General features: G+C 38.1%; 1 protein-coding gene across 1 annotated transcript in view; it reads right to left on the reverse strand.

Moving 5' to 3' along the window:
* Positions 1–6,477: 6,477 nt before the first annotated feature.
* EDIL3 (EGF like repeats and discoidin domains 3) overlaps positions 6,478–13,162 on the reverse strand; it is a 191,993-nt gene continuing 185,308 nt past the window's right edge. Inside the window, exon 11 of the mRNA XM_009641121.2 lies at positions 6,478–6,627. Within this exon, the coding sequence (XP_009639416.1) occupies positions 6,478–6,627 (150 nt within the window). The remainder of the gene's footprint in view (positions 6,628–13,162) is intronic.

Below are 13,162 nucleotides of genomic sequence, written 5' to 3' on the forward strand. Positions count from 1 at the left end.
ATCTCACATGTGGTGAAGGAATTTCTTCAAGTCAAAAATAGTAAAGGCAACACCGTTCAAGAGAAAAATAAGACATGTATAAAGTGAGGAAAGAAGATTAAAACAAAATCTCTTTCATTACAATTCAGTGTGTAATTCTAGACTCTAGATATGATTTATGTTTTTTGCATTTCAAGTTGTGGCGGGTTGACCCCAAACATCAACTAATCCCCACACAGCTGCTAGGTCACTCTCTTCTACCAGCAGGACAGGGTAGAGAATAGGAAGACCAAAAGTGGGAAAGTTCATGGGTCAAGATAGAAAGTTTAATGAGTGAAGAGGGGGAAAAAAAAAATCCCAATAAACTACCAAGTGTTGCAAAGGCAATCAGTCATCACTTCCCAAAAGCAGACTGATGCCCAGCCAGTCTCCAAGCAATGGCTACCTTCCCATAAAGCCCCTTCCCAGCACTGAGGAAAGGTAATCGTTCCTAGCCAGACCAAGTACAAAAGTCCATAGTTTATCAGTCCGTAGTGTCTACATCACATTGTCTGACACTTTCATAATAACATGCTGTATCACTTTTTAAGGGGCCTTTGACTCTTCTTCAGTGGATTGCATATGTATTTTATGCCCCACAGTCTGTGTACCTAATTGTATTTATTGTGGTCAAGGCAGTACAATACATTTCTCTACAGCTCCTACTGACCTCTTGCAGCATACCAGAAAACCACTGTATTTCAAGATGTTCATTTAGATTTTCCCGTCTGATGAAAATGTTTAGTGACCTTTCCTACCATCTTTTGGGGCTGATATCCTTCATGTAGTAATTTGGCCATCAGAAATGTGCCTACTGACCTATCATCTGATGTGCAACCTCAGATAAACACAATGCATTAGCTTGTAAACCAGCGAGAAAGCAGCATCAGAAACATTACCGTGATGAACAGACTGTGCTCTGACCATTCTCTCCATTTGCTGTGCCCCACCTGTATGTCACTAGGTTATTTGTGCTTTCCATGCTTTCCTATACATATGAAGACTACTTCTAAATCGATATATACTTTATCAAACCACAACTGGTATTGTTACTAACGTATACCGGTAAAATATATTTTGCTGCACTCTGAGCAAGTTAAATTGTGAGACCAACACGTTTCCATGTTCTTATGTTCAGAGGCATTTAAATATATATTTACAGCTCCCCAAATGCTGATACTGATCTGTGTCATTGAAAGATAATTTGTGATAAATGCAGTCGTAAAGCTAAGCAACAAAGACTTATACAAGTCTGCCTTTTATGTTTCATATTCTTAACCTAAAGCAGTCTCTTGCGTCCTACAGTGTATTTCTCTGTTAAGAAAATCATAAAAATTTTAAAAAAGAAAATAAAAAGATTGTATGTGTAATATTATCTTCTATTTTGTCCTGTTTTATTTTATAAGGCTAAGTGATCACAGGTCCCTTAGTGATCACTAAGTGAACAGGTAACCCTCCTGTTATTTGAATTTAAGTTACAAAGTATGTGTCATTGTACTTACCACAAATTCATCAGAGACTACGTATTTCATAATGATGTAGAGTGTTGATATGCATGTTAATCCCTTGAGCTCATTAGCAACAGGTATGGGAGGACGGACATAGATAAATAGTTGCTATTCTGAAAAGAATTACCCATTATTTTCTCTCATTGTCTTCATTAGAGTTCCTAGGGATCTACATTATGAAAAATGAGAGGAAAAATCACTTTTCATTTCTTCAGGAACAGGCCCCCTGTTTCATGAAAGACTTGCAATTTATAATTAAAAGTCAGAAAGATTCAAGATGTATATTTTCAGAAATTTATGACTGAAGCACTAATATTCAGCCATCATTCACCAAAAGTAATCCTCTTTTTGTGTGCACCATTCTGTTCTCATTTTTATGTCCGGTAGAGATATGTCATCAGAAAAAACCTGCAACATCAATTCTGTGACTTTTCTGTTGAATGATGGTACGCTGTTAGTGTTCAGACTGCACGTTTAGCAGACAAGGTACCTGTCACCAGTGCATACTCGTGGATGGTTTTTATCTCCAAAAGACAATTTTTGGAGAAAGGACACAAGCCAAAATGGGTTTGAAACAAAAGCATGTACATCTATGAGCTTATTCTGGACCAGTAAGGAGTAAACCACTGCAGCTCCGCCTCTCACAGGTACACAAAACCTTATAAATTATTCTAAAAATCTCAACGTTCAAAATCAGGAGTCAATGGCTATTCCATGTGCTACTTTAACCTCTAGGCTTCTTCAGAAATTGAAATGATGCAGTTAACTAAACTGAGAAATTTTGAGAAGTGGGCTGTACAGCAAATAAAGTGAAGATAGGTGAGGGTGTGAGCAAGCACCAGCCCTGCTTTGGCATCTCCGCTGGAAGCCTCATAGCGGGTCTGCGCTGCAGCCGCTGTTTATCTCTTTGGAAATTAATTTGCCTATGCAGGAGTGGAGAAGACAGGATAAGGATTGATAAATATCCCAAGAAATTTGACTTAAAGGAAATGAAATTGTCAGTTCACCTTTCTGGTGTTCATTCAGAGAGCAGTAAGATAGAAAAATATTTTTAGACTCATTCAAACCTTTGCTTTTTTATCTGAAAGAACAAAGGGAACACATTGAAGGGAGTGCAGCACCACAGCTGATTTTGCCAGAAACAAACTTACCTACCACAAAGACCCTGAGAATGGATCCAGGAAAATGCCACATCATATCTCTGCTCTGCATTTGCTGCCAGTGAGGCTGAGATAAGTTGCATCTCCTTCAAGGTATTGCAATATAAGTGCTTCAAAAATGACCTCATTTTTCAAAAGTTTTATTGTTAAGTTTGAAGACTAGACAAGGTCATACTGGTTTTACATCGGTCTACATGATTTAAGTATATACAAAACCATTTGAATATTACACAGCTTGAAAGGTTGCAAAGGTCATTGTGTCCGAGATACTTCTGTACTTACTGACACATCAGAAGCCAGCACTGAATATTATAGTTCATATTTGTTGTATAGCAAAGATACACTCATTTAGTATCCTTAGTCTTCAAAACTGACACTAATTTGTATGCAGCCATTCCAAAAGAGAAAGTCAACCTCAAAACCAGAGCCAGTCAACATGATAAGCCCTTAACAGAACACAGATAAAACGGAGCCTCGTCCCGGTGCTTTATTTCCCAGGCTATAAACGTAGCACATTACAGAGCTACAGAAAGGTGAAGTCTGCCTACAAATACTTAACTGGTTCAGGGTGAAATTTAATTAGGAGAACATTTTCAGTCTTGTTCAATGCCATCGTTACAATTAATACAGAAGTCAAGGATCATTTCAGAGTGCTTCTCCATCCCCTCTTAAAGGGACACGGCCTGGTCTTATTTCTGGTTTTGGGATGCCAGTTGCTTTCACTGGGAGAGTAGAGTTGTGTTAATTTATAACTTGTCCTTTATGTCAATAGTGTTCACCAAGACAAGAAAATAAAATTAGAGGGAAAAAATTTAATTCTAGACCATAATCTGGTCCTCACCTGTTTTTTTTAAATCTGAGGCATTCCACAGAAATCAAGAGTTAATTCAGATTTATATTGCTGACACTTGGAGCAGAATTTGGTACTATGGCTGCACAATGTCATTTAAAGCAAGGTTCTTGGTAACTAAGGAATAATTTAATTAGAAAAAGCCCCAGTTTGTTGGCTGAAATTGTAAGGGCATAACATATATGATTCTTTTATAAATTGCCACAGAGTGTTATCACAATGGATGCGGAGCTTTCTTTGCAGGCTGTGAAAATAAAATTACTATGTTAGGTATCATGACAACACTATTTTTATATGCAGATGAATGGATAACAATTAATTTGCTAAACCAACAAATATTAATTCAAAACCAAAAAATGAAGTTGCAAAAGATTAATGACATGAAAAAAATCAGTTAAGAACACAGAACAAATATTTCAAAAGAAATTAAAACAAGTTGGTAAACTAGGGAGCCTAATTTTCAGAAATGGCCTTCCATTTTTTGGGTACAGTCAACTAGTGAAATAGCTGCATGCTATGCTTAATATCTGTAATTAAATTCAGGCTCAAGTGCTCTCCCACAATAGGAACATGGTTTTGGACCTCTTTAAATATTGTGTGTGCCCTAAAGAGATGAATATCACTTCTTTTTTTTTAGAGCCTAAAGTACAAAACATGGGCAATAGGTAATTTATGAATATGTTTGTGCTCCATTATTCAGAAATTTTTTGCTCTTTATAAGTACCATCATGATTGACTTTCCCTTCAAAATCACTCATTATGCTTGAAGACCACTCCATATATACATCATTAAGGAATGCTGTTAACACAGTTACAGACAAGACAGTAACAGTCTAGTGGCTTTTGTTATGCAGCACAAAGTAAAAAATAAAGAACAAACTTAGCAGTGTTGCACAGGACCTCAACATTTCTTACACATACTTTTACCTTTACAAGACTCTTCTTTAGAAGTCTTTAAATGTCTAAGCCTTATAAAATAAATACTTGTATAAATACAGTTTAAGGATTAAGTCATTTTATAGAGGCAGGGTGTTCTGTCTGTTAAAATGTGACAGTTTAAGTGACACTATCAGAAAACCGCCACCAATATATCCCCAATTCTTGTATGTAAAATTCCTGGCTGCTATTCTAGAGTCTTTCACAGTTCAATGGATAACATATTTTGTCTGTGGTGGAGAATGTGTGATTAAATGTAGGTTTTTGAAATCCAAACCATTTTGTTTCCAAAGTAAACTTTGCCCTTTGCAGACTGTGGGCCAACTAGCTGTTTGCCTGGGGAGCAGTGCCCAGGTTCATACTTCAGCGTTTTGGTGAGAATGTAATGGTGACAAAAAGTTCAGTGAAATTTTCTAAAACATGCAGCCACGTATATATCTATCTATCTCTCTGCACATCAGCATGTTATGAAATTAAAAGGGTGGCAGTAATCCCAAATGATGTTATTTCAGGTTAACACATCAAAGGTCCCCTCGCTCCTTGTCCCAGGATTTTTTTAAACTTTGGTGCTACACTAACATAGTTGCAGAGAAATGTATTCCAAAGAAACTCCGAGTGCTTTATGAAGGTTGGTATCATTATCTCCATCATCATGGGAAACTGAGGCATGGGGGGACAACATCCCCGCTACTGCTCCACTTTTCCTCCTAAAGCCTACTTTTTAAACTGGGGTCCTTGATGGCTATCGTGTTGTTAAAATAACATAGTGCATATGAAGCATTTCTGTAGATGAGGCATGATAATGATCAGCCTTCTTGTGGCTCACCAGCCTATGTCTGAAAACACACTGAGAGTCCCAAGCTTTGATGGACTCCTACAATACCTCTTGCCTTCACGCCTGGGAGGAAGGCTGTGACCACCACCATAAGAAGAGCCTACCAAGGGGGTTTCCTGGCAGTAAGGCAGCCTTTCCTCCTGTGTGTCTTTTAGCACCTGATTCCTTCACCCCACATTTACCTCCTCACAGAAATTAAAGAAGGTTCTGAAAGAAGTATTCGGGCAGGCAGCTCCATCTAAGGTTGTGTGCTCACCCCTGGGCAAGTCACGAAATGGGCTCAGGGTTTCTGATGCGCTGTGTGCATTTACCTATGTGGGTACTTAAGATGAGATACCACAAGTACCCTGGCGTCTCATCTTAACCTCCTTGAAAAAAGCACATCTCAAGCAAAATTAGTAAACTTTGGTAAATTCATTAACTTCATAACATACCAACAGCAGATTTTGTTCCATATGCAAACAGGTCACCTCTTTCAAGGAAAATAACATTAGTGGTGATACTAAACAGAAAAGATGGAGGTCATGTCTATAGCATGCAGAACAGAGAAGGAAAACGGGGTTAGTTAGGAAAACTCTTTAGGTGCATGGACTCTGCTGTTCAGATGAAACTGATGAAAGGTAGCTTGTAACAACAACTGGCACTGTGTTTTACAGTACCACAGAGTATCTTCCAAAATATATGTCATAAATACTGACAGTGTTTGATAGGCACAATTACTATAATGCAGTCATCCCCAAGTAAACTTATTGCTAAAAGCTGCAGTATCACTTTTTGCAAGTAAGATGACAGTATGATTTATGGAGAACTCGTCAGCCCAATATTTCTAAAGCTGCAAATGAGCTTTGTCATGTTATTTCTCTTCCCTTGTAAAAAGGATGCTGCTGTTTTTCCCTAACACGTTTCAACTAGTGTGAACAACTCAAAGGAAAACTAGAAAGATAATTCCACAGCAGAAGGGACAACACTAACAGATTTCAAGGACAAAATTGGATTGGATCATTTAAAGGGCAGGCTTAGACCTCCTTGCGAAAGACAGTTAGCGGCCTACCATAAAATGAGCACTTGTTCATGAAAAACCCACTCAGCATCCTACAGGCTTTGCACTGTTTCTTCTACGGAGGGACTTTTAGCTACACCGAGAGCTGCGATGCCTAACGGAGATCCGCCTCAGTCCTCCGCTGTGCAGCCCAGCAGCTCTGACCGCAGGGTGATCCTGCCGTACCACGACCACGGGAGGATGCGGATGTGCCGGGCATAGATCGGAGGGTCGATGACGTTCTTACGGTGCGTGTCGTTGTCAAAATTTCCCTGGAACACCTGAAGGACAAGTAACAAGGAGATTTAAGCCTATGTGGCTTCAGGAACAGCTGTGGTACACCCCTGATGTCCCTGGGCACCTCCCTGATCTCCAGGCTGAATTTTGATCATCTGGGCGCCCAACTCATGCTGCAAAGACCACCTGCCTTTGCTAAGACCTGGGGATTTCATTGCATGCCAGGGACCTTGGAGTTGGGTATGAGCGTGGCATGGTCAGCCCTGGTGCAGATTTAGACGTTTGATACAAAGCTTGGTCTGCTGTTGTGCCAACACACAGGGCCTTGCTCTAAAAGTTACACAAAACCCATTAACATTAAAAAAATTAAAATGTCTTTTTACTTGGCATTTGTATCATGTCAAATTAATCTCAGGAGATCCTGTTATTGTTTCCAACAAAGTAACATTAATAATTAAAGTTAAGAAGAATTTTTATTGTAACGCTTATGAACGCAAACGTAGCTTGGATGCAACTATAGAAACCCTTGTAAAGTTCGTGATTATCAAGAACACTATCTCCTTCTATCAAACAGAAGTCAGCACATGAATTAAGAGGTTTGGATCAAATTAAAAAATCCTAGCACAGTACAGTGCATGTTACAACATTATTTCCACTAGTATGGGTTAGCCGATACATAAGTGAGTTCCTGAACTTCGGTGTTTGGTTCAACGTTGGATTTTTCGCCCGGCAGCCACTGTTTAAATTCAAAGGCCACAGCGCCACTTTTTGGTAAAATGATCAGATTATTCTTTTGGGTTACCTTGAGTTTATATGGGAAATGTTCATTCTCTTCAAATGTCAGCCAATTCGCTTCTTGGTTGTAAAAACTGTATTTGATGGCTTTTCAACTTGAAATGAATGAGTTTTGCTTGCACGACACAGAGAAGGAATATGGACCTCCTGAAGAAGGTCCTATATGACTGAATTATTGCAGAATGACAAGTTTCTGAGAAGTTTTTAGGAAAAATGTCAGAGGCTGAATTCAGAAGAGGCTGGTCTACTATTTTAGCCCTTAAGCTGGTTCTTTCATGACATGTTTATACAAAGCACTGTATGAAAATCTTCACTTTTTGGTCTCTATGCTGTACATTCTCTTTGGATTTTGAAAGCTTCTCTCAATTGCTATTAATATGGCACCTCGAACAAAACATGTATCCTCCACAAGTGATGCTCTTTCACAAGTAATAAAATTCCCTTGTCCAGCATCTCACTAACACGGAGATGGGAGCATTAAAACATCCAGAAGTTAAGATAGATAGAAAAATCGCCAGATGGACTGACCACAGAAACAAGAATGCTGTGAGTTTAAGGAAAAAGTGTATTTACCACAGTATTTACCGATTTAGCACACTTTATCAATTGTTTGTTGCCCAAGTACAGTGTTCACATAAATGAGCTGGAGCTTGGGCTAACAAGATTGCACCTGAATTTGAGTTTCATTTGTGGCCATATAGCAAACAATAAAAGGCAGTAAGCTTGTTATTAAGGTTGCAGAGTGGCATCCCCAATGTACAATCTCCAGCTAGGAAACTTAAAAGTAATTTTTTTTCATTTGATTTCTTGCACATGCATGCAATGTATCTGTTGATATTTTTTACCAAGCCACATGATAAGCAATGCAGAACTGCAGACAATTCTTGCTGCAGAGCTACTGGAAAACTCTTTTACTTTCTGTTTTTTTTTCCCTATGGAAGATGTATTTCAGAAATAACATTTACATGGAGGCTTAGAACAAAAAACATTGCTGTTTACCAGCAGAACCCATATAGAGCCCCAATATTTGTATATGCATATAGTTATGCAAAATAAATAAAAGTCTGTGATGCAAGCCAAGCAACAAATACAGCTGAACAAGGTAGGATTATGTCACTAACTTAGAGCAGAAAAACAAGAATTAAATTTTATTTCTAATTCATACATGATTTTGTTAGCACTTGAAGTCATACTCATCCATTTCAGAGATTAGTTTATGCAAATCTGAAATTCACCTTCCCTCAAAATTCAAGATCCAGTTTCAAGAAATTAGCTAGATGTGCTAGATCGGAAAAAAGATTCTAGAAAAATAAATTTATCAGAAAGTGAGGGAAGCTTTGTCAGCATCCACAAATGTGACCTGCATGAATTATAATATTCTAAGGGCAAATTTACTGGATTTTTTTTCTGTGGACCCATGCCAAATTTCTTACGGGAAAAATATATTCATTGTCACTCTTCATTTTACTTCAGCCTGAGTTCCCTAATGGAGTTCAAAAAACTTGGTAAGAGCAGGGAGGACAAAGGACAAAACCAGCACATCCAGCTTACCAGTAGGAAAAAAGCTATTTCTGTAGCCAAATGTAATTTTTCTTTAATTACCTCTTGCTTTATGCCCAAACGGTCAATACTAAATGAAGGAATTAAAAGCTCTTGGAGAGCCAGTAGCCTCACACCATAAATGTTCACTGCTCATATTTCTTCCTGAGAAGTTTGTTTCAGTATACAACACTTCTGGAGACTGTAATGATGTATTAGAATTCAAGAAGCTGATGCTGGAGTTATGATACATAGCTCTATGTAATTTTTCAGATTAAAAAAAATGCCCAATGACAATAAACCCCAAGCTGATTAGTGGTCAAGGAAAAGAGCAGAGTGTAAGTTATTAACGTGTCAGTGCCTAAAGCCAGAGCATATCTTCATTTTGAATTCTGCGTGGGTGCAGATCTGGCCCTGCCTTATCTTAAACAGCAAATATACATAGTGAAGTGGCAAGATGGCCACAAGCATGGAAGAATATCATTTTGCAAATTATTAAATGGACTATGTCTCTTCAGCCTGAAAGGAGACATGATAGATGTCTATAAAACCGTAAGTGGCATGGAGAAAATCAACAGTGGGCAATATTGCACTGTTCCCTTACCAGAGGCATGAGGGGACAAGGAACGAGAGCAGGTTTGTCCTGAGCCACGTAAGGGTCACCGCTCCCCATACAACATATAATTAAGCTGTGGCACAGTTTCCACAGCCTTTAACTACCATCAAAGATCAGATAAACTTTTAGGGCCAAAATCAGCAGGGGCTATTAAAAATACAGATAGATAGAAAAAAGCCCAAGCTTGGGAACATGCACTAGGGAAGAATAACGGACTTATTTTTTTTTTATTTCTCTGGTCACCTGCTACAGGATGCTCCCTTCCTTGGGGGCATCCATTAACATGTGGCTGTAGAGGGAAATATTGTTTGTGGTGCTGTGCCACTGGATGTGTGAGGATGATGAAAATTATCTCCACCAAGAATCTTTCTTATGTCTTGCAGAAACTTAAATTGCATGCAAAGTCTGCATCGGCCATAGCATTATTGGTTCCTGCCATTTATGATAATGGCTGAGGCATGAGACTTTAATATTCAAGCCTGAGACGGTGAAGTCACTACATGAAAAAGATAGTGAAAGATGTCTTGGTTTCTCACCAGAAATAAGGCTACTAATTATAGGCATACTCCACCCCGTGGAAGATGCTTTCCACTATAAAAGTCTGGGCAGGGTTTTTTTTAATGTATATGTAGACATATGTAAAAACACATGTATGTGTCTGTGTGCATGTGTTTTTGGGAGTGATTTAGAGGAGAAAAAAGACATTCTTTCTTTTCAATTGGTATACATAAAATCTCTGTGGGTGGGTGTAAATTTTCCAGTCCTGATCTTAGCCATGCTTCTTTCTTCTTCACCAAGCACCTTTCTCAGGACTGGCTGAAGAGTCAGGAGTTGGTTGGCGGGCATACAACAGATAGCTAGGCAAAAGGGTCCAGTGCCAGGTGATGGACTGTTTTTTTCCTTCTCCATGATACATGAATAAGAGTATGTATTACATAACCTTTATTACTTCTTCAAGTTCAGAACAGGTATCAACTTTTAAACTTGCAAAACATACTATCACATTTTTGTTATTTTTTCTACTTGATCTATCTACTGATGCTACTCAAATGGGAATTTACTCCACTGTACAGTTTATAAGTGTTTTATGTTAGAAGATTCAAATCCAAGCAAAACCAGAGACATTTTGAAGACCAACCTCCCTCCAGAAATGCTTACAGAAATTCAAGGTAGAGACTTTTTATATGAGCATGTTGTCTTCCTTCAACTCTTAAGAGTGATACAAGGGAGAGAGATACATGTACTGAAGGCACAACCTAGAATGAGTATAGATAGATCTTCATCTGATAAAAAGCGTGTTAAGTCAGCTGAAAGTCACTCATAATTCAAATCGGTGCAGAAAAAAAAAATATTACTCTTAGATTAGAAATATTTTTTAAATAATAGTGTTAAATAATAATAATAATTTAAATAATGTTAGTAAAAAAATGTTCCTTCACTGTGCCAAGTATGTAGATTATATGTAGGAATTGAATCTATCAAGGTCAACCAGGTGTTATAATAATTAAACACCATACAAAAAAAAACCATTAGCAAATCTAGCAAAAAGATTTTTAACCTGACATGATCTAACTCTTCATTTATAAGTAGGTTCCTGTCTTCTGTTGCTATGGCAATTACCTAGACATGCAAAGCATACAACTTCTAACTAGTTTATCATTTTGTGCACAAATCCAGTGGTCATTTGCATACTGGACATTGTCTACCTGCAGCTAATTGCACTGCTGATGGCTAATGACTGACAGTGCCGCAGACTGCTAGACTACTTTAGGCTACTTTTAAATGTTCTCATCTTATTTTAAAAAACAGCCTCTAAAATGCCATTTGACATTGCAGCTGGCCTTGAGTTATCTACAGCACGCTGTGCAATTTATAAATCACATGTGGAATGTGATTTTAAAAAAAAGGTCAAATTTGGTTTGGTTGTCCTTAGCTTTGGAGGCATAGTATGCTACTGACCTCTAGTTGAGAAAAACAAGATAGCTATTAGCTCTGGTTCTTTTTCTAAAATATATTTTCTTCCTACTTGCCAGCCTGCAATGTAATTTATTTCACTTCTTGAAAACAACAGGAAAAGCTTTCATATTTTCCGGGCAACACATTCAAACTATTTAAAATGAATGAGAAAGGCCTCATTCTTTAAAGGTGTTGGTTTTTTTTTTCCCTGGGTACCTTTTCATCTGCATTCATAGAAGTTCAGCACAGATGTGAACTCAAATGACTGGCCATTAAAATAGCAGAAGCCAAACAGGAATGCAGGAGTCACTGTTCTTGGAACACTTTTTCCATTTGAAATGGGGCAAAGAAGAAAACTGAACAGCATATTTCCTTCTGTTTGAAACAACTAATTTGTTGCAGATTGATCAAAGATACTGTCTGCACGTAGTGCACTTGTCAATATAATATGCCAATATTTTTTTCTTTTAGTAAAATTACTTCACAAATGATGAAGAGGCGGAAGTGAATAGCTTCAGGAATACAATGAGATCCGCCGATACATTAGGACTCATCCTGTAAACTGCTGAACAGTCAGATGTTCAGCACCACACAGCGTTAAGATCTCAGCTCTTACCTCAATGCATTTTAAAATCACAATGTTCATCTGCAAATCATTATTACCAGCCTACCAGTATGCCCATAATTTCTGTGTCTGAGACATTCTTTTTATCTTTGTTTTTCCAGAGCATAAGACAACATATTTTGCTAGGACTTTAAAAGTAGTTATTTTTCTTTTATCCTGTCTTCCTTTTCCTGAAAATTTCTGGAACCATCTTTCTCCTAAATTATTGGATGATTATATAAGGATCACAAGATAAGCTGAGTAAATCACCTGCAGAGGAAATAAGAAACCTATATATTCTACCCTTCATAGAAGAAATCAAGATGTTCAGTTAATAAATAGAACGAATGAGGGTAAATTATGAATAATTTACTCTTGCTGCTGTTGATAGTTGCCAGTCTCTATCTTTTTATCTCCCTTCTGTGTCTCCAGGGGACAGAAGAAACATTTCATGGAAGTTTCACTTTGCTGTGAAAACATGGTTTCTTCGACAGTGTTCTTGCATTTTGGGCCAAATCTTGTATCTGAACTTAAGCTAAAGAAATTGTTGTGGATCCTGTGCAAAGATGTTACTGGCAGATAGGACCAATGATGCTATTTCTCATCTGCCCCCCATGGATGAGGCAAAGCATTGCTTTTTCTTTGGCTGTTCTTGTTTTTAATTTATATTTTTGTTCCACTGCCCACAGGCCAGAGTGTGGCCAGTACTTCTGGTGCTATATACATCCAGTGGGCAAATCCCATCGGAGGGCACTGCATTGACACACCTAGCTGGAGCAGTGATGGAGGGTTTGGTGTCAAACTAGAAGGTTTTACTGGATGATGCTCCATGCCTCTGGCCAAATGTAATTTATGTATTCTCAGTAATGAAATGGAGGGTGGAAATAAATTTGCCTGTTAAAAGTCCAGATGTGGCCCTGCTTTTCCCATTTTGAAAAGTGGGGTCAAAATTCAGAGTGGTCTTGACAAATTGGAGAAATGTGCAGAAGGTCAATGGTGCAATTTAATAATGATCAGTAGCAAGCCAAGCCTTAGGAAGTCATAACCAATGTCACAGGTACAATATGGA

This window comes from Egretta garzetta, unplaced genomic scaffold (assembly GCF_000687185.1).
Source record: "Egretta garzetta isolate BGI_Z169 unplaced genomic scaffold, ASM68718v1 scaffold136, whole genome shotgun sequence".
NCBI lineage: Eukaryota > Metazoa > Chordata > Aves > Pelecaniformes > Ardeidae > Egretta > Egretta garzetta.